General features: G+C 39.5%; 1 protein-coding gene across 11 annotated transcripts in view; it reads right to left on the reverse strand.

Moving 5' to 3' along the window:
• The window catches only part of CADPS2 (calcium dependent secretion activator 2), a 665,654-nt gene that overhangs the window by 424,820 nt on the left and 219,640 nt on the right, over nt 1–21,194 (reverse strand). For 10 of the 11 annotated variants that reach the window (XM_070071264.1, XM_008258272.4, XM_008258271.4 and 7 more), the window contains exon 3: nt 5,871–6,203. The exons of the other annotated variant lie outside the window; for it this stretch is intronic. In XM_070071264.1, the coding sequence (XP_069927365.1) occupies nt 5,871–6,203 (333 nt within the window). The remainder of the gene's footprint in view (nt 1–5,870; nt 6,204–21,194) is intronic. 11 annotated transcript variants of the gene reach the window in all.

Raw genomic sequence — 21,194 nt, forward strand, 5'->3', positions numbered from 1 at the left:
GAGAGAGGGATAGGGAGGGGAAGGTGAGGGGGCAGGATAGTGAATGGGAATGAATGAATGAATGAACAAATGAACGAACAGAGGACAGGACTTCAAAAAACAGACTGGAAATGCTCAGAGAAGGTAAATAGGGCCCTAGGAGTGTGAGGCAGTGAAAACCCAGAACAAAGGACAGAAACACCCAACACCGTGAAGCTTCTATCCCTAAGAAAAAGGTCCACTGAAAGACAGGGTTTTTTTCTTTCAAGATTTGTATTTATTTATTTGAAAGGCAGAGGGGGGCGGGGAGAGGGAGGGAGGGAGGGAGGGAAGGGGGGAGGGAAGGAGAAAGGTATCATCCACTGGCTGGTTTACTCCTGAAATGGAAATGGCCCCAACAGCCAGGGCTGGGACAGGTTGAAGCCGGGACTCCAGCCTGGTCTCACTTGGGTGGCAGGGGCTCAAGCACTTGGGACATTTTTCTGCTGCTTTATTAGGTGTATCGGTGGGGAGCTTGATCAGAAAGGGAGCAGCCTGGACTCAAATATGCATTCCAACATGGGATGCAAGCACTGTAATCCACAGCTTAACCTGCTGTATCACAACACTGGCCCTGAAACACTGAGATTTAATCAGACTATAGAATATTCTCTCCCCATCTTGCCACAACACCGACAACTCCAGATTAATAGTGGATCCCATTTAACAGAGCAGCAAGACGCAAACTTTCTTTTACAGGGAGAAGTTTTATTGACTGGGGAAAAATCCAAAACCAACACAGGACAGACAGACAAGGACACTAAAGGAATTTGAAGCCTCTCATACCTGTAACCATGAGAAATATTAACCACAGCTTAGCTCCTATTCAGATGAATATAAACCTCACACTAAAAGTTATATTTGAGGCCTGTGCTGTGGCACAGCAAGTCAAGCCACTGTCTGCAGTGTTGGCATCCCATATGGGTGCCAGTTCGAGTCCCAGTTTCTCCTCTTCCAGTCCAGCTCTCTTTGTGGCTTGGGAAAGAGTTATAAAGACTATAGAATTTCCTCTACTATGTATGTAATCACTTTGAACAGGAATGCTCTGATCACACCCATTAAAAGACAAACTTTATTAGTGGACTTTTACAATTCTGCAAACCCAATTATAAATTATCTATAAGAACCTCTTTTTTTTTAAATTTTTTGATAGGCAGAGTGGACAGTGAGAGAGAGAGAGAGAGAGAAAGGTCTTCCTTTGCCGTTGGTTCACCCTCCAATGGCCGCCGCGGCCGGCATGCTGTGGGCCGGCGCACCGCGCTGATCTGATGGCAGGAGCCAGGTACTTATCCTGGTCTCCCATGGGGTGCAGGGCCCAAGGACTTGGGCCATCCTCCACTGCACTCCCGGGCCACAGCAGAGAGCTGGCCTGGAAGAGGGGCAACCGGGACAGAATCCGGCACCCCAACCGGGACTAGAACCCGGTGTGCCAGCGCCGCAAGGCGGAGGATTAGCCTAGTGAGCTGCGGCACCGGCCAGAACCTCTTTTTAAAACACTCGTTAAAAGTAAACAGAGGTAAGAAAAGATGTATCATGATAACCCTAATCAAAAGAAAGCTGCAATAGCTGTATTAGTTTAAGAAAAAGTAGACTTCAGAAAAACAAAGACTATCAAGAATAAAGAAATATTATACCATGATAGGAGTCAATTCCACAGGAAGTCTTAACAATTCTAAAAACATGTATGAACCTAATACAGTACCAAAATGCATCAAGCAAACACTGATCAAACTCTTAAAAAAATTTACTACCATTAGGGATCTGAATTAGAAGCTTGTTCTGAGACCTATAGACAGAAATCAGAGGGTCCTTACCCTGGTTCCAGTAGTGATCTGGAACAGTAGGCAAATAATCAACTTTGAAACATTTTGAGCTCATAAACATAAAACTCGAACACAGAAACATATTTTATTACCTTGTCACATGCAGTATTAACTCTGATGCATAAGTAATAACTCATTTAGAGGTCTTTTTGCTTGTATTAGACCTTGGCACAACACAGAGAACAAATGCTTTATTCTACTCAGCTTGGCTTATCTAATACCTAGCTTTTTACTTGAATATATTCTCAATCAATATCTACTGTATGTCTGCATTTGAACTCACTACTAAATTATGTTCATAAATATTTAACTATACAAGTGAGTTGCTATTTCATTAAAAATACAAAATACTAGTTGCATTTATATCTTAAAATAGATGATTTGGCTCTTACAGCCATCCTCCCCACTATTATCAAACTACCACCTGGTTGAACAACACAGTGAAGACAATTCATGAGGGCATGAAATGTTCAAAGTGTTAGGATGCCATATTGCTATATTGCTTGATGATTAGTTTTTAATTTATTCATCTGAAATGATTCACAAATTAGTAATGCAAAGTAACTGTTATGGATAGAATACAAAAATTAAGGAAGTATATTTGTAACAAGAGTTTTTAAAAATGTATGTATATTAGTGAAGTGTAACTTTTATGAACAGATGAAATTTTAAATGCCAAAATTATCTTCATTTAAATTACATATTGAGGCACAGTTAAATAATTTATAGCTCCCAAATAAGCAAACAAAATGCAAGTACAGAATGTATACATTACTAGATAAACCATAAGTCACTTATGAAATATGAAAAATGACAATATATGCAATTTTTCATATGTATGACTTGGAAAAGCATCGAAGAGAAAAATATATCATTAACTATCATCTCTTTAAACTCTTTACGGAGTTTGACAATCATTCTCAAGTCATTTCTATATGGCTGGGTAAAAGAAAATAATTGAAATCTGAAGTGCTTCCGTAAAAGTCAGAAGAACAGCATCATATCTTTATGAAAAATTATTTTGCACTGAGGGAATCCTCCCAAACTCCTTCTATGAAGCCTGCATCACTTTAATTCCTAAACCAGAAAAAAATACAATAGAGAAAGAGAACAAAAGACCAACATCCCTGATGAACATAGATGCAAAAATCTTCAACAAAATATTAGCCAATTGATTCGAACAACACATCAGAAAGATCATTCACCCGGACCAAGTGGGATATATCATATGCAGGGATGGTTCCACAATCATAAATCAATAAATCTGATACAGGACATTGATAAACTCAAGGACAAAAACCATATAGTTATCTGAATAGAAGCAGAGAAATATGTATTTTGCAAAACTACAACATCCTTTCATGATGAAAACCTTAAGCAACTTGGTTATAGAAGGAACACTCCTCAACAAAATCAAGGCAATTTATAACAAACCCACAGCCAGCATACTATTAAATGGGGAAAAGTTTGAAGCATTCCCCCTAAGATCCAGAACCAGACAAGGTTATACACTCTTACCATTGCTATTTAAGATAGTACTGGAAGTTTTAGCCAGAGCTGTTAGGCAAGAAAAAGAGATCAAAAGGATACTAATTGGAAAGGAGGAAGTCAAACTATCACTATTTGCAGATGACATGCTTCTGGGGGATCCAGAAGACCCCACTGAGAGACTATTGGAACTCATAAAAGGGTTTGGTAAAGTTGTAGGATACAAAATCAACACACAAAAGTCAATAGCTTTTGTATACACAGACAATACCATGGCTGCAAAAGAACTTGTAAGATCAGTACCTTTTACATTAGCTACAAAAAGAATCAAATATATTGAAATAAATTTAATCAAGGATGTCAAAGATCTCTAAGATGAAAACTACCAAACGCTAAAGAAAGAAATAGAAGAAGACATTAAAAAATGGAAAAATCTTCCATGTTCATGGATTGGAAGAATCAAAATGTAAATACTAACAAAACTAATTCACAGATTCAATGCAATTTCAATCAAAATGCTAATGATATTCTTTGTAGATCTGGAAAAAACAATGCTGAAATTCATATGGAAACACAAAAGACCCTGAATATCTAAAGCAATCTTATACAACACAAACAAAGATGGAAGCACCATAATACCAGACATCAAGACATACTGCAGGGCAGTCATAAGCAAAACAGCTTGGTATTGGCACAAAAACAGACTTGTAGGTCAATGTATAGAATAGAAACTCCAGAAATCAATCCACACATCTACAACCAACTTATCTTTGACCATACAACTAAAATCAATCCCTTGAGCATTAACAGTTTTTTCAACAAATGGTGCTGGGAAAACTGGATCTCCATGTGCAGAAATATGAAACTAGACCTCTACCTTGCACCTTACACAAAATTCCACTCAAAATGGATCAAAGATCTAAATCTATGACCCAATAAAACCAAACTACTAGAGGAGAATATTGGGGAGACTCTGCACGACATTGGCATAGACAAAGACTTCTTGGAAAAGATCCCAGAAACATAGGCAGTCAAAGCCAAAATTAACAAATGGGATTATAACAAGCTGAGAAGCTTCTGCATTGTATAAGACTCACTTAGTAAAGTGAAGAGGCAACCAACAGAATGAGAGAAAATATTTACAAACTACACAACTGATAATGGGTTAAGATCCAGAATCTATATAGAGCTCAAGAAATCCACAACAATGAAACAAACAATCCAGTTAAGAAATGTGCAAAGGACTTGAATAGGCATTTTTCAAGAGAGGAAGTTCAAGTGGCCAACAGACACTAGAAAAAACACTCAGGATCACCTGCCATCAGTGAAATGCAAATCAAAACCACAATGAGGTTCCGAGTCACTTCAGTTAGAATGGCTCTCTTACAGAAATCAACAAACAATAAATGCTGGTGAGAATATGGGGAAAAAGATACCCTAAATCCATTGTTGGTGGGAATGTAAACTGGTGCAGCCACTGTGGAAGATAGTATGGAGCTACTTCAGAAATCTGAATATAGACCTACCACATGATCCAGCCATCCCACTCCTGGGAATTTACCCAAAGCAAAAGAAATCAACATGTGAAAGAGTTATCTGTACCCCCATGTACACCACAGCACAATTCACAATAGCTAAGATATGCAATCAACTCAGATGTTCATCAACAGTTGACTGGATAAATTAGAGTATATATACACTATAGAATCCTACTCAGCTGTGAAGGGACGGAGGGAGGAAGGGAAAAAGGGAGGAAGGAAGGAAGGAAGCCATTATACTTAGTGAAGTTACTGAGGTAACTAATAGAGTACCTAAAAAATAATGTATTAGAATTAAATTGGCATTTTGAGATTTGGTGATTCTTTCCAGCCCTTGTCTCTTCCACTGAGGAACAGTGTGCTCTTTTCTTCATACTATTTGATGAAGTCATTTACATAGTGTATGGTTAACTTCCTGATCATTAAGTAAACTGAAAATAGATATTTATAAAAATTAACAGTGGGAATGGGAGAGGAAGGAGGAAGAAGGGTTGAGCATGGGCAGCAGGGAGGACAGTGTGGGAAGTATTACTATGTCCCTAAATATGAAATACATGAAACTTAAATAAATTAAAAAAAAAGAAATTTCAAGTGTTTCCATAAAATTCAGAACACCAGCATATTTTTATGAAAAATTATTTTGCACTGAGGAATACCTGCTTATTATAAACTGCCATGCTTCTTCACATAACAGGTGATGTTTACTTTATATTCAGGGCCCCTGATATTATTTATTTATATATATATATGTATATATACAAATACATACACACATATACACAGTAGGCACAAATATAGGGTACAAGGGAACAATTATTTACTGGATAAAAATGTAGGGCTATTCTTTTTTCAAATATCAGTTCATGATTTATTAAAATTCAATTTCACTCAACTTTTCAAGTAACATGACTATAGAAAGTGATGTACATCTTCCTTGGCTTTAAACACTTGATGTCTATTCCATGGGTCAGAGAGGAGGATGGGAACTACTTGGACCACTTACCTGGCATGCATTATAAAGGAGCTGATGTTCTAGTTTTTTAACTCCCAGAATCTGCTGAAACATTTCATAGAGTTGTTCCTTGCTCAGAATAAGTTCAGACACAGCACTTAGGGTCATTCTGTTTGGCTGTTTGCACAAGTCCTCCTCACCCCTGTAAATGGCATCGTATTTGGCTATCCACGAGCTCAGCACCGTCTCTTTGCTCAGGCCATCTATTTCTGGCAAACTTCGCACACGTTTTTCTATGTTTTTCTTAAACACCTCTCTGAAGTCATTAGCAGAACACCCTCCACTCTGAACCATTCTGGCTACTCGGTCACTCTTTAGAAAAACCTGAAAAACAAAAACAAAATCCATTTACAGTTATGCACAGCAGCACTAACACCACTTGTTTTTAGCAAGCCAGTGACATTACAATATTAGAACTTCTTTAATTCATCGTAAGCAATGACATAATAGAGGTCCCAAAAATCTCTCAAATGTTGAAATGTTCAGGAGAGCCACAAAGCAGTGCAGAGGAACCTGGAAGATGACTTCAAAGAGACCCACATGCCCCCTCCCTCAAGGTCCTAGGCGCCTCTGCAAGTGACTCCTGGAAAGTACAGTCCTTCTGAATGGGATTAGTGCCCTCTTAAAGGGAACCCAAAAAGTGTCCTCATCCTATCTGCCGCATGAGGACACAGTGAAAAGACAGCTGTCTTTGACTCAAGAAGTAGACTTACGCAGACACCAAATCTGCCCCAACTGGTACTTTGATCTTGGACTTTCCAGCATCAAAAACTATGAGATAAGAATGTATACTGTTTATAAGCTCCAAAGAATAGTTTCAAAGGTAACTAGTGATATGAATCTAACTTCCTAATCTTTATCAACTGTTCTAGCTAGTTCTTCAGCAGCGACAAGGGCCCCTGACATTTGAGTGAGAATTGGAGCTAAATAGTATGGTTACATCTAGTATTCACGTCCCCACTCCCAAAAGTGCTCCATCCCTGATTTCACCAGCCCCTCAACTTCTCATACACTTCTCATAGCTAATAAGAGTGAACACTAAAAACACAATACCCCTCAGCTACTTGTAGTTGTCCACAAATATGAGGTAAGAAATGAAATAAAAACAATGGCAATGATAGAGATGTTCATGACTCAGGTAGAAAGAGATCAGTAATGATCAGCAGTGAGGTCATTATTTTGGAATAGGCATCAGGCCTTATATCTCTCTGTTTTGAGCTATGGGTCTAAAACTTAGTTAAGATTTATTAAATAACTATTGTGTCATCAACATGAAGAATTCTCCATGATTCACACAAGATACTGCTCAAATTCCTGTCTTCTTCCTGGACTGACAAAATTCTTCCAGAAGCTCTTGCAAGATTATTTAATGCAGCCACCAAGGATAATGTACTGTCATTAAGTTTATGGAAAAAAAAATTCAAGTCAACTTTTGACCCCAATAACTAAGTCATAATGCAAAAATCCTCAGTTCTTGCCTGCACGTAGGCAAGCAGCAACATGTCTCCCATGCAAAGTGGATTTCCCTACTTCACTGACTGGCACACTCGACCACCTGATCCCAACCCTATTCCCTACCACCTTAATTTTCCTTTTTAAAAATCATTCACACAGTTTCCTATACCTTTGCTCAATGGCAAGATTCCTGGCACTCAAATATTTCAGTTAACTGAGTTAGTACTGATCCAGTGATAGTCAGTTTAACGTTGTAACAATGTGTATGACTCATTCACATCATGTTGCTTCTCCCTTTACTAGATCAGGCTCAATTACTTACTACTAGACAGTTTGTAAGCCTTATCTCTTATGTTTCTAAGCTAAAAAACAATTTAGATCAAGGCAAATGAAAGTAAAATATTTAATATATATTTTTGTCTAAGAATGACATTACTTCAGAATTCAGGAATATCACCATCTCCTTTTTAAAAAGAGTTATTTATTTATTTGAAAGGCAGAGTTACAGAGAAAGGAGAAGTGGGGAGAAAGAGGAAAGGAGGGAGAAGGAAGGAGAGAGAAATCAATTTTCCATTCACTGGATCACTTCCTGGATGGCTACAATGGCCAGGACAAAGCCTAGAGTCAAAAACTCCATTTGGGTCATCCACATGGGTGGCAGGGGCCCAAGTACTTGGGCCATCTTCCATTGCTTTCCCAGGCACATTAGTAGTGAGCTGGACTGGAAGCAGAACAGCCAGGATTTGAACCATGGCTCACATGGGATGCTAGTATTGCAAGCAGCAGTTTAATCCCACTGTGCCACAACACCAGCCTCACCATCTCTTTTCTTATCCTTGTCTAATACTACTAAATTCATTGGGTTGTGGCAAACAATATTAATAAGTCATATGTAAGATTATACTTGTATTTATAAGATATATTTCCATAGAATTATATAAAATAATTATATATTTAAATGTATTCATATAGACATATACATATGGTTGGTCCTCTATATTCACAACTCCCAAATCTAAAGAGTCAACCAGCCATGTATCGATTTTTTTTAAATTTGTATCTGTATGGAAACATGCAGACATTTTTTCTTGCCATCAGTCCCTAAACAATATAGCATAACAGCAATTTACAGAGTATTAGAGTTGTATTAGTTATTACAAGTACTCTAGAGTTGACTTAGAGTATCCAAGAGGGTTTTCATTGGTTACTTGCAAATATTACACTATTTTATATAAAGGATGTACACATCTCAAATGTTGGTATCTGCAAGGGATCCTGGAAAAAGACCATATAGATACCAAGGGATAACTGTGAATTCCAATGGCAGCCCTAACTGGATCGTGTTAAGTTGGAATGTATGGACGCTCAGAAATCAGAAATTAGATTATGCCAGTTCTCAATACATCACTTTCAGCTACAAATCCGTACCTTTCCACTTCCCTGCCTGTGCCACTCAGCACAATTTTAAGCAAATACAAGAAGGTTAAGGAAGAGGTACAGGTACAATGGAGGAGAAAGGACTGCTTTTCTAGGTTCTTGGTTTACCCACAGGCAAGTAGCACCTACTTGTAGGCAATCTTTTTTTCCAAACCTCTGAGGACTATTGCTCAGTGGATCAATCTCCCTGTCAGACTTTCCATGGGTTCTGCAGGGCGGCACCTCCCTGTGGGCGACTTCTCAGACTTCTCAGAACTTCCCGATAGGTTCCTCTAGTGGGTGCTTCTGCTAGACTCCAAAGAGTCTGATGGTAAACCTAGAGGTAGAAGGCATGGGACACAGTGGGACCCTCTTCCAGATTCCTTCCTGTCTTGCGTTTCCTGCTCCCTATTTCACTGCTCCTACACCCTTTAGAGTTTCCTTTACCCCCAGTAGCTAATCCTTCAAGATTTATATTAAAATTTGCATATTCAATTATTTTATGGTCTGTTTCCTATATCCTTACTGATGGAAAAATTCTGAAGTGATGCATGTATTAATTGTTTCCATGGGAAAGTATAAGAAGTTGAAAGAATCAACTTTTAGGAATTTGAGTATAATAAAGCTGGGCCAGCAAGATATTTTTAAGATATACTATAAATATCTTAAGACTGACTTCAGAAAAAACTTTTAATTGCTTGATTTCTAATACTCAAAGTTGGCAGGCATTTTATTTTTCTAACATTCTCTTCCTAACTGAAGAGTTTATGTTTGTGGGTAGAGCTAGATTCTACTGACTAACCAAATCACATTTTGGAGCAAGGACACTAATGACTTTTATTTTTGGATTCTTTAATTTCCTCTACAAAGTCATCCATAATGTCACACTAACAAAGTCCAAGCACATGCAATTTAATTGACGTTGGCTAATTGGTAAAAATGTGTCAAGGATTCTGCTAAGTGTTGGGGTCATAAACATGAATGTGCCAAAGCCCCTGCTCTCATACACCCACACATAACTTGGGAAAATAAACAAGGAAAAATAACAGAGAAAGAGCAGAAATAGAAACTCACACAATGGGAGGAAAAACAAAGGAAAAGAATTTATTAACTCTGTTGGGGGGGCAGACTGGGGGAGAATAGGGGACTCAGAGACAAGGAACCCATGTTTTAAATGACTTGTGAAAAAAAATAAAAGGAAAGAAAAAACATTCAGGAAAATATAAGAACAGAGGCAAAAGTACAGAAAAATAAATCAGCAGGATCCTTTGAGGAAAATGTAAGAACTTTCCTACCATGGGAACATTAAATATATAATGGTGACAGAGCAGGCATTTAAGCCCAGTGATGGAGCTGGAGGAGTGGGAGTGGTGGTGGGAGGGTGGGTATGGTAGAAAGAATCACTATATTCCTAAAGGTATACTTATGAAAAGCATGAAGTTTGTATTCCTTAAATAAACGTTTCTTTGGGAAAAATATTTAAAAAGAGAGAGAGAGAAAGAAAGAAACTAAAAGACACACATTTCACAGGGGAGTGCTGGGTTCAACTCCCATGACTCCAACTGCTTGCTAATGCAGCCTTTGGGAAGTAGCAGTGATGGCTCAAGTATTTGGGTTCCTGCCACTCTCATGAGAGACCTGGATTGAGTTTCCTACTCCAGTCCAGCCCTGATCATTGTGGGCTTCCGGGGACTGAACAGGTTGAAGGCAGCTCACGGTCTCTGTCTCTTTAAAAAATAAATAATTTTTAAAAAATATATAAATATAAGGGTGACGGTAGCAAAAGTTGTGCCATGCACACCAACAGAGAACAGAGAGCTAAATGCTGTGTATCAAGGGAGGAATTCATGATGTGGCGTCAGCTCACTCCCAGTCAGATGGCTAGGTGACCTAGGTACTAAAATGTTGAGCAGTAGTCTTAACAGGGTAGGGGAATGTCCAGCCCACAGGCCGTATAAGGCTCACAAAATCATTTGGTCTGGCCTGGCCAAAGCAACAGCAGGCAGAACTCAAAATTCAACAAATCTACAACAAGCTATTTTTTTTTTTTTTGAGAGAGAGAGAATCTTCCACCCTCTGGTTCATATTCCCCAAATGGCCGCAATGGCCAGGATGAAGCCAGGCCAAAGTTAGGAGCCAGGAGATTCATCCGGGTCTTCCACATGGATTCAGGGGCCAAGCACTTGGGACATCTTCTGCTGCTTTCCCAGGTATATTAGCAGGGAGCAAACAAGTGCTCATATGGGATGCCAGCAGCACAGGCAGTGACTTAGCCCACTGTGCACAATGCCAGCCTCCAAGGTGTAATTTCTAAGTTGATACTTTTAGATGGTCCAATTTTATGATGTCATAAAAATCCAAATGGCCCTTGGGAGATAAAAGGTTCCTCACCCCTGCAAGACTAATAAGTGTTGGCAGTATTAAGGGTAGATGACAAACGATCAGGTCTGACACTGCAATACTAGTTATCAGATGAGGACCACAGACTTGGTAAACACACACACACATACACACACACAAATGGTCAAAACTTGCACAAGAATCAAGGGGCTACAGAAAGAGAGGAGTGAAGAGATGGAAAGGACCTATGTCAATGATGGGTTTAGTCACAATTAGCATCACATCTCTGGAATCTGTATCCTTGCACAATAATTATCAAGTCACAGACAGCAAAGTATCAGTACATGAAGAAGTTGGACCTAAAGCTAGTCTCCAGGCATGCAGTCTTCATACTGCCTTCTGTTCTAGGTTCCTGGATACTCTATGGGATTCTGTCTGGAATTCCAGGACGGTGCCATGAAGGTTTTGAATCTTCTATGGAAACTATGATAAAAACCCACAGATGGGCCAGAGCCGCAGCTCACTAGGCTAATCCTCCACCTGTGGCACTGACACCCCCGGTTCTAGTCCCGGTTGGGGCACCAGTTCTGTCCTGGTTGCTCCTCTCCAGTCCAATTTTCTGCTGTAGCCCAGGAAGGCAGTGGAGGATGGCCCAAGTGCTTGGGCCCTGCACCTGCAAGGAAGACCGGGAGGAAGCACCTGGCTCCTGGCTTCGGATCGGCTCCTGGCTTCGGATCGGTGCAGCGCGCTGGCCATAGCGGCCATTTTGGGGGTGAACTAATGGAGGGAAGACCATTCTCTCTCTCTCTAACTCTGCCTGTCAAAAAAAAAAAAAAAAAACCACTGATGAGCAGAGGCTCTGCCTCTCTGGAGGTCTTCACACACTGTCTCTTTTCATTCTCACAATTAGCCTGTGCTTCCTGGATGACCATTTGCTTTTACAGATGAAGCAGTTTCCACCAAAAGGATGAGTGACTGTTCCAAAGGTTATTGGAAGAACAGGGACTGGATCCTGGCATTTGGCTGCAAGATCAACTTTCTCCTTCACTCTCCCTCTTCCACCCCAACCTGAGTGCATCTTTGGTGACCATGTGTCTTGCTGAGTGCAGGCCAACACTGTGGAATTATAATCAGCAATCTTCTTGTGAAAATGCCACTGACAGCTCTGACAGGAACCTTACATTAGCAAATGATAGCCCACTCAGTATGTTATATTTCTGCACGTTTCAGGAAACTTTATCTTATGCATGGCCTTCCATCTGAGTAATACCAACTGCTACTCTTCCCATTCCTCTGCAGTTTAGAACCGAAGAAGTCACAGAATAGCACAAGAAAGTTGCTGCAAACTAATAACAAAATCGAAATGTGTTGACTGTTATAAGAAACTGTATCTGCAAAGGGTAGGCCTGTTCAACTGTTCAAATAACACTTCAGATACACTTTTCCACAGAAGCACTTATTGTTCACATGCTGCTGCTGAGACATGAATTGCTTCTGTGATTCAAAAGGACTTTATAATGATGAGAAAAACATTATCAGCTTGCCAAATCATTGTGGCTATCTATGATGTCATTCCTGGGAAGACTGCCAGTGTGTCTTCAGCAAGCAGTGCACTGAGGAAGTACAAGAGCTCCTCTAAAAGAGGTGGCCTTTTTATCCTTCATAATGTCATATAAAATACTGTCTCCTAATTCCCATAGTCTATGCTGTCCCTGCAGGAATAATGATTGTCTCAAACTATTTTTTCAGATGTTATCAATTCTCAAAGCTCTAGCCTCACTAGAATTCAAACAATTTTTAGTTTTCCAGGGTATAAATGTCAATAATTTTTAATCGCATCACTCTGAATGCCCTAAGCCAGTCAAGGGATTCTCTGCAGGCTCTATGCAGTGCCAATCTCTTCAAGTCTCCATCAACCTACCTTTCCAGATTTCTATTACTCTGAGAACATAAGTCCCGTTCCAATAAGGGAAAACAGTTGCTTAGCCTTCAACACTCTCCATATGTTCCCTCTGCTATTCTCATCCATTTGTTCATTAAATATTTATAAAGGCTCACTATGTGTAGGGCAGTGGGATCAGTGCTGAGAACATACCAGTAAGCAAAATGACATGCATCTGCTGCCTCCCCAGAAACTGTCTACAAACCCACATTCTACCAAGAATCCCTGGCTGAGAGAAGTCACTGAGACTTTGCCAAGGAGGTGAGTAGAGGTCTGAGGGCTGCAAGGTGTATTTAACAATGAGGGTATACAAAGGGACAGTGGGAATGGGGAACACAGTCTGGCTCAGTGAACATCAGAAACACTCCTTGGGCTATAGTGAAGGAACCTGGAGTATGGTGGAGGAGGGTAGAGAGAAGGGTGGACTTGGAAGACCTGTGATGCCTTCTGGGCCTTATGCCAAGAACTTGGAATGCCATGAAAAATTTAAGTCATCAAGTCACTTTGACAAGAAACACATTTTGGGGCCAACACTGTGGCATAGCAGGTTAAGCTGCCACCTGCAGCACCAGGATCCCACATGGGTGCCAATTCAAGTCCTGGTTGCTCCATTTCGCATCCAGCTCCCCACTAAAGCACCCAGGAAGGCAGTGAAAGATGGCTCAACTGCTTGGACTTCTGCATCCATGTAGGAGACCCAGATGAAGTTCCTTTCCTAGCTTTGGTCTAGCCCAGCCTTGGCCATTGCAGCTATCTGGGGAGTGAACAGTCAGATGGAAGACTTCTCTCTTTCTCTGCTTCTGCCTCTCCCTCTCTGTAACTCTATCTTTCAAATAAATAAATGAATCTTTGCTTTTTCAAGAAAATGCATTTAGAAGATAACTAAAATCTGAAAATAATTAAAATGTATTAGCCCTTAAAACTATATAAAGCAAATGCTAATAACACAAAGCTAAAGAACAAGAGCACAAAAATAAAGATAAATGGCCAGTGTCAAAGTAGCAGAGGAGTCAAGATTTTTCTAAAGATTTATTTCATGTATTTAAAATGCAGAGTTAGAGAGTTAGAGAGAGAGTTAGAGAGAGAGTTAGAGAGAGAGAGAGAGAGAGAGTCTTCCATCCTCTGGTTCACTCTCCAAATGGCCACAGTGGCTGGGGATGGGCCAGGCCAAAGCCTGGAGCTTCTTCCAGGTCTCCCATGTGAGGGCAGGGTCCAAGCACTTGGGCCATCTTCTACTGCCTTCTCAGGTGCATTAACAGAGAGCTGCATGGGAAGTTCAGCAGACGGAACTCAAACCTGTACCCATAAGGGATGCTAGAGTCGTAAGTGGCAGTTTAACCAACTACACCACAATGCTGGTCCCACGAGTCAAGATTTATGCTCAGTCTTGTTCTTGAGCTCCGCATCCCTTTTATCACTGTGCAAACAAATGTGGTGATGTGTCCATTGCTGGCTCATTCAGCTAAGCTGCAGCAGACAAGGATCAAATGGATTGCTGAGGGATAGGAAGGAGAATGCACTGCTACCCTCTATCACCTTTGTGAAGCATCACACACTGCTCTTACCCTCCAAATGTGTTGAACGTCCCTGTCCCTGTGTAGCACATCACCACTACTTCCCTCTTGCTTGGGTTGTGAACCTCATGGGAGCTGCATTTTTAAAGCTTCTATAATGGTAATACCATGAAGATGTTGAATTTCAAGGGACATCATTAGGTCTTTGTGGTAGTGATGGACTTTGAAAGTCACTGAATCCAAAGGCTGACTTGCTGACAACTGTGGGATGCAGTTTTCAAGGATTCAAGGTGCAAAAGTCAAACACAACGACTACTACAAAGTAGTCTACCTTCTCCATGGAGGATAAGTGCCATTACCCAAGTGGATGCCTGCATCTTATACATTCTATGTTTATTCCTGTACAAACATATATGTATTATAAAGTCTGGTTTAAATATCAGGCACAGGTAAGACATTAGCAACAAACCGCAAAGGCACATGGCCATTTTTCTTTCCTTATCAAGTCAAAAACTTCACCTTTTGATTTAATGGGAGCACTTTACACCTTTGCTTTGGCACATTTGAATTGCCAGCATCATTATCCTTGTACCATTATTAAAGAAAATGTAGGTCACTGGAACACAAGTACCATGGTACTTCTACAGTCAAGCTGATAATCAAGAGGACTGCTTAACAGACTAATGGACAGTTGGCATATACAGTGTGGATATGCCAGACAAAGGATGACTCATTTCTTAGGCAGAAGAGTGTGGTATGACACAGAATCACATTAAACTACTCAGAACAACATGTACTTGTCAAAACCTAAGAATTGTTTCTTTTCAGACTGTAGTTGACTGCAGGTACTTGAAATCAAGGACAGTGAAATGGTGAATAAGGGGAGACTCCTGTACACTTTAAGAAAGCTAAATATAGTTAATGTTCTAATAGTAAAAACTGTAGTTGCAACCAGTCATATGTTACAAACAATATGTTATTCATAGGAAATGGCAGGTTTTTCTGTTGTGCTTGTTGTAGTGGCTGATGATCTTTCGGGACAAAAGCAAACACAAAAATGCTATATCTGTTTTTTACCTAATCCATGAATTTCAAAAGCTTGAGAACCACTGACTTAGTCAATCCCATTTTGTATCACATGTGAAGACTTTACAGCTTAAAATTGATAGCAAGTAGCTTCTTTTCTTTAAAAAAAATTAGGTAAAGGATACCTCTAGACCATTGTATTCTCAAAAGACTGTCACTCTCAAAAGACCCTTCTTAATAAGGAATCTAAATCCCTTTTTTCAAATCTAAAGTTCTTACAAAAAGCCTAAAATCCCAAGTTGCCCAATTCTGACATCCTGCTCTAAGAATTTAAATAAGTACATACCCAAGTAGACATAACAGTTATCTGAAAAGTATAAAGTGGTTTTTTAAAGAGAATGCCTAAGACAGTCTTACCTTGTCAATATTATGAGTTCTAAAATTTTTTTTCCAGCTAACAGCAGATCCTTCAGTCTTCCTTTATGGGTATTTTGCACATCATCAATTGGTTTGAATATCCCTAAGCCAATGACAAGTTCTCTTCTATGTTGTAACTACAGAGACTGAACTGAAAAATGTACTAAGCCCCGCAGCATAAGAATATAAAAGGAAAAAAGTCATTGGAATGTTATCTGGGCTTTCAATCTCTGACACTGTAAGTGTCATTATTACCTGAAGGGGAACAAACCCCACATGTTCACAGTGTAAAAGTGAGCAGTGACATGGTACACGTAGATTTCTAAAGAAAAGGACAGACATGCAGACACAAAGTGAAAGAGGCCATCTCTGCCAAGCCTCCCCTCATTCTTCCCCTACTTCATTAGGTACTTGACTGTGTGAAGGGAAACTCTGAAAGCTCCCAGGCTTTTTCTGGGTATGCTACAGAAGAAAGCTTTTCTTGGTTTGTTTTTTTGGTTTTATTTTTTGCTTCATTGTAATGATACAGAGATACAGAAAATTACTTTTTAAACTTTAATGTATCAGAGTAAGCATTTGGCACAGTGATTAATATGTTGCTCAAGGCTCCAAAATCCCCTATCAGATTGCGTGGGTTTGAATTCTAGCTACACTCACGACTCTTGTTTCTTGACAATGCACACTGTGGGAGGCAGCACATAAGGGCTCAAATAGTTGGGTCACTGTCACAGATGTGGGAGAACCAGGTTCAATTGTCAGCTCCTGGCTTCAGCCTGCCCCAGATCTAGCTGGTGTAGTACTGGAGAAATGAACCAGCAGCCGGATGATATTCCCTGTCCCCTGCCAACTTTCAAAACATATAGCCAGGAAACTGCCACAGAGGGAGATACAAGATGGCTGAATAGGGAAAAGATGAACTGATTTTGAACGCAGGAAGATAACAGAAGAAGAGAGACAGAATCATGTTCCCAGGGGACAGCTGGAGAGTTTTCAGTGGAGAATCAACAGAAAGAAAAGAAACTCCATGGAGCAGAGCAGACTAAATAGTCATACAGCAGCTAGCTGGACACCGTCAATGACTACCGGGAACAGACCAAGGAGAGAGGGATCTGCAGCAGCCTGCATGTCACTGGTGATCTTGTCTGGGGTAGAACCTCGTGGCCCCACTGACTTTGAGTATGGCCTGGAGAGTTGGTGGGGGAGAGGGGTTTCACTTGGTTCCATGAAGGAGGGAACATCACTTCCCTCCTATCACCTACCAACCTCTGTCAGGCAGGTGCCTGGATCCAGGAATTGGGAAGCTCCTTCAGTGCACCGAGAGGCTGACAGGCCAGGGAGTGGATCCTCTGCACCCTGTGACCGTGGGAGTCCTATACACTGTGACTGGGGGTATCCTATAGACGGCATGATAAACAAGGAAACTGAGAAAGGTGTGGGGTGTGGCTGAGCCTTTGGGCAATCACTGGGTCTGACTCCAGAAACTCACTGCTACCTGAGTGATGGGAGGAGGGGGGGTCATTGTGAAGGACTCCATGCTCACACAATAGAGCATAGAGATCCTTTGTGGGGTTTGTACACCTGAATGGGCGGAACACACAGGCATTATGGGCTCACCCTTTGCACTTGGTTCACCTTGGCAAGAGAGGCTGGGTTGTAAATATGCGTCAACATGATCATACCCTCTCCACTGCTTAAAACAGAGATCTACCATGCCTACTTTGTGTGTCACTTTGCACTCCTGCCCCATCCTTGAGCTCTGACTGGAGCTCAATGGTCTGACCCAGCACACACCTGTGGATATCTGCTGAAGGAGCAGGCATTCCTATAAGCCACAGAGACACATTTCAAAGAAAAAAGCCTTCAGTGGAGATACGAACAAGTGTTTTCCCAGATGCATAAAAACAAACATGGAAATATAATAAACATGAACAAGGAAGACAGTATGCTGCCCCAAAAGGAATGCAATAATACTTCATTATTAGACTGTGTAGATGAGGAGATTGAATAAATGACTGAAAAACAACTCAGAAGAATGATCCTATGACTACTCAATAACACAGAGAAGCAAATACATGCATTAAAAATTGTGTATATGAAATGGATGAAAATTTCTGCCAGAAGTTAGAGATATTAGAGAAAAATCAAAATGAAATATTAGAAATGAAGAATTCAATAGGTCAAATAAAAATACCGTGAAAGGCCTTAACAACAGACTCAATGAGGCAGAAGAAAGAATATCTGAGATACAAAATAAATCTTTAGAAGCATTTCAGAAAAAAAGAGAAAAAAATCAGAAAAACTAAAAGCAGTGGTTGAGATTTACAGGATACCACCAAATTACCAAATATAAGCCTCTTAAGAGTTCACAAAGGTATGGAAAATCAGAATGGATTTGAAAATTTATTCGGTGAAATAACAGTAAAAAATTTCCCAAATTTGGAGAAAGATATGAGCAACCAACTACAGGAAGTATACAGAGCCACTAATAGACATGAACAGAAAAGATCTTCACCACAATACATCTTAATCAAACTTTCAAAAATAAAACAAAGATCCCAAAATGTTCAAGAGAAAAATGTCAGATTACCTTTAAATGAACTCCAATTACATTGACAGCAGATTTCTCATCAGAAACCCTATAGGCAAGGAGAAAATGAGACACATAGTCCAAGTCCTAAAATAAAACAAAATGGTCAACCCAGAATACTTCAACCATGAAGCTCTCATTTGTAAATGAAGGTGAAATGAAGACCTTCCAAAATGAACAGATATTCAAAGAATTTGTCACCACTCATTCAGCCTTACAAATGATGCATAAGGATGTGCTACACAGAGAAAAATTTAAGTAAAAAAACAGGATACAAAGGATCAGTGAAATGATGAGCTGGTCTTTTTAAAGAATAAACAAAATTGACAAGCCATTGGTTAAACTACTCAAAAAATGAAATAAAGGGAGAAGATCCAAATTAATAACATCAGAGAAGACAAAGAAGATGTTACAACAGATAAAATGTAAATAAAAAATCATCAGAAATTACTTCAAACAGCTATATTGCAACAAATTGGAAAATCTAGAAGAAATAGAGATTTCTGGACACATATAATTTACCAAAATTGAGTTATAAAAACTCTGAAAATCTAAATAGACCAATAACTTAGATGGAAACTCAATCAGTAATAAATACACTACCAACAAAGAAAAGTCTTGGACAAGATAACTTCACTGCTGAATTCTACCAAATTTTTAAAGAACTAATCCCAATTCCTCTTAAACTATTGAAAACAATTGAACAGGAGGGAGTCTTTCCAAATTCCCTCTATAAGGCCCACATCATCTTAATTCCAAAACCAGAAAAACATACAACAGTGACAGAGAACAACAGAAAAACATCTCTGGTGAACCTAGATGCAAAAAACCTCAACAAAATACTAGCTAATTGAATCCAACAACATATCAGAAAGATCATCCATTCAGACCAAGTGGGGTTTATCCCTTAGATGCAGGAATGCTTCAACATATGCAAATCAATAAATGTGATATAGCACATTAACAAATTGAAGATGTAAAATCATATGATAATCTCAACACCATCAGAAAAAGCATTTGATAAAAAATACAACACACTTCCATGCTAAAAGCCTTTAGCAAATTTAGTTTAGAAGAATCATACCTCAGCACAATCAAGTAAATATATGAAAAACACACATCCAGCATTATTTCAAATGGGGAAAAAGCTGGAAGCATTTCTACCAAGATCTAGAACCAGACAAGAGCACTCATTCTTAGCATTGATATTCACTATAGTTCTTGAAGTTTTAGCCGGAGCCATTAGGCAAGAAAAAGAAATCAAAGGGATATCAATGGGAAAGGAGGAAGTCAAATCATCCTGTTTGCAGAAGATATGACCCTATATATACAGAGGAACCAAAAGACTCTACTAAAAGACTATTGAAACTCATAAGACAGTTTGGCAAAGTTACAGGATATAAAATAAACACACACACACACACACACACACACACACAAATAGCATTTATATACACAAACAATGCCAAGGCTTTGAAAGAACTTGAAAGATCAGTCCCATTCACAACAGCTAAGAAAAATTTTGAATACTTGGAATAAATTTAACCAAGGACATGAAAGACCACTAAAAGAAAATTAATAAATATTAAAGAGATAAATAGAAGACACCAAAAAAAAACCTTCCATGTTCATGGATTGGAAGAATATCATCAGAATGTCCATACTACCCAAAGCAATTAAGAGATTCAATGTGACCCCAATCAAAATACCGAGTGCATTGCTAAAGCAATCTTAAACAATAAAAACAGGCCAGAGGCATCACAATACCAGACTTTTTTTTATTTAAGATTTTATTTATTTATTTATTTGAGAGGTAGAGGGAGACAGAGAAAAAGGTCCTCCATTCTCTGGTTCACTTCCTAAATGGCCTCAATGGACAGAGTTGTGCTGATCCAAAGCCAGGAGGCAGGAGCTTCTTCTGGGTCTCCCACATGGGTGCAGGAGCGCAAGGCCCACTGCTTTCCCAGGTCACAGAAGCATCTCAGAAACCATCCAATTACTAGAGTAAAACAGAGGAAACAATGCATGACATTGGCCTAGGCAAAGAGTTCATAGATAAGACCTCAGAAGCATAGGCAATAAAACCAAAAATATAGACAAATGGGATTACATCAAGCTGAGAAGCTTCTGCAACACAAAGGAGACACTTAACACACTGAAGAGGAAACTGTGAGAATGGGAGAAAATATTTGCAAACTATGCAACTGATAAAGGGTTAATATCCAGATATATAAAAAGCTCAAGAAATTCAACAAAAACAAAAACAAAAATCCAGTTAAGAAATGGGCTAAGGATATGAATAAGTATTTTTAAACCAATAAAATGCAAATAGACAACAGACACACAAAAAGATGCTCAGACTCACCAGCTATCAGGGAAATGCAAATCAAAATCACAATGAGTTTTTGCCTCACCCCAATTAGAATGGCTATCATCCAAAAATCAAAAAACAATAAATGCTGCTGAAGGTGTGGGGAAAAAGTGTGCCCTAATACACGGTTGGTGGGAATGTAAACTAGCAGAACCATCATGGAAGGAAGTATGGAGATTCCTCAGAAATCTGAAAATAGATCTACCATCTGACCCAGCCATTCCATTCCTGGGAATCTAACCGAACA

Source organism: Oryctolagus cuniculus, chromosome 3 (genome assembly GCF_964237555.1).
Source record: "Oryctolagus cuniculus chromosome 3, mOryCun1.1, whole genome shotgun sequence".
Classification (NCBI taxonomy): Eukaryota; Metazoa; Chordata; class Mammalia; order Lagomorpha; family Leporidae; genus Oryctolagus; species Oryctolagus cuniculus.